We start from the raw sequence: 5,486 nt of genomic DNA, 5'->3' as shown, positions 1-5,486 counted from the left end.
ATTACTTTACTGAGGTAAAATTCACATCTGAAAAGATTTTTATTTTTACATTTTGGAAGACTGTATTGTTTGATTGGGAAAAGATAGATGGACTGTGCAGATTTATTTTTTGTTTTTAAATTTTTTGGGGTACTCTATATCCTGAAGAGTCCCTTATTGTTGATTCCCAGGATTGAGGACTGACTTTTTTTTTTTTTTTTTTTTTAATTAGTGCTGGTTTCTATGGGATGCAAACTTTTCTCTAATAGCTGAAAGCAGAGCCTTCTGGGTGCTTTCAAATTTCTTCTTTCTTCACAGTTTTAAAAGAGCCCCTGCCTCCTCTGTGTGTCGTTACGTGTATTGGAGTGCAGAATAGAAAATGCAAAACAAGACAGCTGTACACGAGGTTTTTCTTTTTAAAGGAGTTGATAGACAAATGGCACAGAGTTCACTGTTCTTGCCAGCCGAGAGTTTAGCTTCCAGAAAGCAGTACTTTAGGGAACAAGTGAAGCAGTGTGGAGGGTCTGAAAGGCTTCATTGACCCAGCAGCTGGGAGGCTCTTGTCGCGAATTGTCTGGGGTGTGGTGCCTTCGGAAACCAGCTCTCAAGACGTCTACACCCCCAACATCCCCAACGCTGAAAAAATTAGGGTTTTTTGTTTCGGTGGTTTTTTGTGTGTTTTGTTTTTTGCCATTATACTTGGTTTTCCAAGTGAAATTCCTGGAAAGGAATTTGCTTTTATTTGCTTCTGTTTATTATTTTCCTTCGGGCGTCAGTCAGTTCTTCACATGGTCATTTGGCTTACTTGGTAGGAACACGGGGGATCTGGGTGGTAGGGTTGAGGCAGTTTCCCTAACAAATGAATGTGTACAGCATGAATGCGTTTTTTCTGAATGAAAATCTAAGTGCTGCCAGGAAAAAGGGCGTAGTGGGGTAGGAGAAATAAGGTGAAATTGAAGCCGACAATTTAAATCCTTGTCGATAGTTTCATAGCTTTCTTGAAGGTTGACCTGGAGAAATGTAAGTTTAAGCTAAGGAATAATAGATCTGTATCAGTGACGTTGTAGGCTCTGAGGGTCTTTCCCAGGGAAGAAACAGTGATCCGTGGCGTGTTGGTGTGGTGTAGAAAGGTCAGGGCCGGGCAAGCTCTTCATCCGTGGTTTTTATTCAGATATTAATAGAGCTCCTAGTATGTGTCTGGCCTTGAGAAGGGATGCGGCTTGTATTCCTGCACTTTGAGGAGTTTCGAGTCAGAAACCCATAGACTGCGGAAGATCCTAAGAGATCGGCAGTCCTTCTCTTACTCTGCATGGAGCACCGAGGCCCAGAATGTTGACTTGCTAAAGGTTACACAGAGAGTTAGTGGTGGCCTCTTGAGAGGCCAGATCTTTTTTTTCCTTCCTGAGATGGAGTCTCTCTCCATCACCCAGGCTGGAGTGCAATGGCACGGTCTCAGCTAACTGCAACTTCTGCCTCTCAGATTCAGGCGATTCTTCGTGCCTCAGTATCCTGAATAGCTGGGATTACAGGTTCCCACCACCACGCCTGGCTAATTTTTGTATTTTTAGTAGAGACAGGGTTTCACCATGTTGGCCAGGCTGGTCTCGAACTCATGACCTCAGGTGATCAACCCTGTAGTTCCAAGTGCTGGAATTACAGGTGTGAGCCACCACACCTGGCCTGGAAACCAGACTTTTTTTTACTGCTAGTTTGGCATTTTTCCATTCAACTATTGTTGAAAATGCCTCATAGTTGTTAGAGAACAGTTCAAGAGAATATATAATTCAGTATCAAAATGAATAATCAATTGCTACTGCACATGGGGAAAGTTCATCGTTCATTGGAGTTATTTGGAAGTGTGACAGATTTTGAAGAATGGGAATGGTGTGGACATTCCAAAAGGACCGGAAAACCTTGTCTCTGTTCTGTGGTGTTTGGGGATGTCCATGAAGAAATGTAGAACCTTCAATCCAAGCGTGAAGCCTTTGCACATGCTGTGGGAGCAGGCGTGTCCAGAAGGCGTGTCTGGGGGCCCCTGCTGAGCGTCCTGCAGACTGATAGGGAGAGACATATTGTCTAGAGACCACTCTCTCCCCAAGCAAAACTCAAGCCTGGTGGGTTGAAGGACCAGTGTGGGAGGGGAAGTGGAGTCCAAGTGATTCACAGGTTTCCAGGTTGGCTTGGAAAGATGAACCTAGCTTGCTAGAATTTTGACTCTGTGGCAGAAGGGGCCTTTGTGGAGGTCTTTATGTGAAGAACACAGGTCACCTCTCAGAACTTCTGCGTGGCTGCTAGAAGTTAGTTTTTGGCCTTAAAGTTTGTTCTCTTCCTTTTTTTTAGAGGATTGCTGAAAGCAAAAGTAACAATTTTTTTTTTTTTTTTTTGAGACAGAGTCTCACTCTGTCACCAGGTTGGAGTGCAGTGGCGCAATCCCGGCTCACTGCAAATTCCGTTTTCCGGTTTCAAGCAATTCTCCTGCCTCAGCTTCCCAAGTAGCTGGGATTACAGGTATGCACCACCATGCCAGGCTACATTTTTGTATTTTTAGTAGAGACGGGGTTTCACCATGTTGGCCAGGATGGTCTCGATCTCTTGACCTCGTGATCTTCCCGCCTCGGCCTCCCAAAGTTCTGGGATTACAGGCGTGAGCCACCGTGTCCAGCCAAAAGTAACAATCTTAACCATCTGCCACTTAAATAAGAGGGGATGTATTACTTTTAATGGAAAGGACACTTGTTCCAACAGGAGAAGGGTATGGCTCAGAGAGGCAAGCCTGACCTGGCATGGTGACTCTTACCTGTAATCCCAGCACTCTGGAAGGTGGAGGCGGGTGGATCATCTGAGGTCAGGAGTTCGAGACCAGCCTGACCAACAGGGTGAAACCCCATCTCTACAAAAAAATACAAAAAATAATTAGCCATGCGTGATGATGCACCCATACAGTCCCAGATACCTGGGAGGCTAAGGCATGAGAGTTGCTTGAACCTGGGAGGCGGAGGTTGCAGTGTGCTGAGATCCCACCACTGCACCCCAGCCTGGGCGATAGAGAGAGACTCTGTCTTAAAAAAAAAAAAAAAAAGGCAAGCCTGTGGCAGCTGCAGTTTCATCTCTTTGTCCTCCCTGAGCAAATATTTTGGTCACTGCTCTGCTGTCAAGCTGAGGGATCCCTAAAGAGCAAATAGCGGGTATGAGTGTTAGAGACCAGAAAGGGCAATGCTGATTCAGGGCACAAAGGTCACTAATATGCAGTGTGGCTGGAGTTTAGAGCATGGGGCAGCCCTGAGGGGTCTATAAGGGGAATGGAGAAGAAGGATGAGGCTAAAGAAAGAAGTGGCTCACAGAGGCCCTGTAAACCGTGTTGAAGGTGGACTCTAACTCAAGGGCAGTGGGGAATATAAATAGCAGATTTAACATTTTACTTCTTTTTTTTTTGAACGGAGTCTTGCTCTTGTTACCCAGGATGGAGTGCAATGGTGTGATCTCGGCTCACTGGAACCTCTGCCTCCCCGGTGTAGCTGGGATTACAGGCATCCGCCACAATGCCCAGCTAATCTTTTTGTTTGTTTGTTTGTTTTTTTTTACTTTATTAAAATACTGAGTTTTATTTCACATGTATATTTTTGTCTCCCCACCATTTCCATGTCTGACCACCACTACTATGTCCTATCATAACATTCCATACATACTTAAAACCAAGCAAAGGGTGGAATTCCATCTTTTAAAACTACAGGCATTTTGGACAACACATTCTTGGCAATGGTATCTGGACAACATTTATCAAACACGGTAGGGAAAATTCTCACTCTGCATTATAAAAAGGACAGCCAGATATCAACTGTTACAGAAATGAAATAAGACGGAAAATTTTTAACAAATTGTTTAAACTATTTTCTTAAAGAGACTTCCTCCACTGCCAGAGATCTTGAATAGCCTCCTGGTCAGTCATCCGGAAGCAATTCTTCACATAATTGATGAACTTGGCTTCCACTTTGGGAAGAGAACCACCTTTTTCTATACTTGCTTGCATTTTTGCTTTAATGTCTTCTACAGAACTAGGTCCTTTTGGTGTTTTAGGAGTTTTTTCCTGTTTTTTGAAGGATTCTTGTCCTTTTGATCTTGGTGTTGATGGTTTTGAGTCTTTTCCATTCTGATTTGACTTTTGTGCATTTTTGGCTGGAGTATCGCGTATAGATTTCTTCACTGGCACTTTTTCTTCAGTTTCCTCATCATCTTCATCATCATCATCATCATCTTCATCATCATCATCTTCATCAGTAGCAAGTTTTACTTTTTTCTGTGGAACCTTGCTACCACCTCCAGGGGCAGACCGCTTTCCAGACATACTTAAGAGTTTCACATCCTCCTCCTCCTCATCTTCTGACTCCGCATCTTCCTCCACAGCTACTAAGTGCTGTCCACTGATATGCACTGGCCCTGAACCACACTTCAATCGTAAGACCACTGGTGGTGTTATTTCAAAGCCCCCAAGGGAAACCGTTGGCTGTACAGACATTTTCAAAGTTGCCAGTGTTACTTTAATTGGACTGCCTTCGTGATTCATTGCCTCTGCTTCAACAATGTGCAACTCATCCTTTGCACCAGCTCCTAAACTGACCGTTCTTAAAGATAACTGGTGCTCATTTTCATCATTATCCACCTTAAAGTGATAATCTTTGTCGGCCTTTAGTTCACAACCGAAAAGATAGTTCTGGGGCCTCAGGGGGCTCATGTCCATGTCCATGGAATCTTCCATCGGGTGGCGACACGCACTTAGGTGGAAGAGAAGGTGGACGGAGATAAACGACCACTGCTCAAAAGAACAGCCGCGCAGGATGGACTCACGCCAGGGCTGTTTTTTAAAAAAATATTTTTAGTAGTGACGGGGTTTCACCATGTTGGCCAGGCTGGTCTCGAACTCCTGACCTCAGGTGATCCACCTGCCTCCACCTCCCAAAGTGTTGGGATTACAGGCGTGAGCCACCACACCTGGCCAGATTTAAAATTTAGATCACTCTGATTTCAGTAAGGGGATGGATTTTTGGGAGAGGGAGGATGAGAAGCAGTAGAGTTAGTGACACTAATTAGAAATTCTGTTGCAGTCATTGGAGAGAGAGGGGTTGACGGCCTGAACCTGTAGAGGCAAAACCATGAGGAGCAATTTTGGCACTCAGGGCAAACAACTCAAAATTGACCTTCAAACAACGTGTAATGCAGGCTGGAGCTTGCAGGCAGGTGAGGCTGTGATACGCCTTTTGATAGTTTTCGGTTTAACTAAATAGTCTGGAGATTTTGGAATTCGGGAGCAAAGCGTAGTTCACTCCTGTAGTTGGGCTGGGGCAGAGGCAGTGGGAAGGGGGCGGTAATCAGATTTGGGAGATATTTAGGAAGTAGAGTGGACAAGTAAAGCTTTTGATAGAAAAACATGTTTAAAGTATTGTTTCTGTTTCGTTTGAACTGAATTAGTAATACATGCCATCGTAAAATTCAAACAGCACTAAAGGCATGTA

The 5,486-nt window shown here is 44.3% G+C and overlaps 1 protein-coding gene across 1 annotated transcript; it reads right to left on the bottom strand.

Annotated features, from left to right (window-relative positions):
* Nucleotides 1-3,556: 3,556 nt before the first annotated feature.
* LOC105717807 (nucleophosmin-like) lies at nucleotides 3,557-4,776 on the bottom strand. Its single transcript, XM_064370809.1, has one exon. The coding sequence runs from the start codon at nucleotides 4,730-4,732 to the stop codon at nucleotides 3,872-3,874; it is 861 nt and encodes a 286-aa protein (XP_064226879.1). The 5' UTR covers nucleotides 4,733-4,776; the 3' UTR covers nucleotides 3,557-3,871.
* Between the last annotated feature and the right edge of the window lie 710 nt (nucleotides 4,777-5,486).

This window comes from Aotus nancymaae, unplaced genomic scaffold, assembly GCF_030222135.1.
Source record: "Aotus nancymaae isolate 86718 unplaced genomic scaffold, 86718_ANA_hifiasm-v0.15.2.pri h1tg000108l, whole genome shotgun sequence".
Taxonomy (NCBI): Eukaryota; Metazoa; Chordata; class Mammalia; order Primates; family Aotidae; genus Aotus; species Aotus nancymaae.
This window is presented reverse-complemented; position numbering and strand designations above follow the sequence as displayed.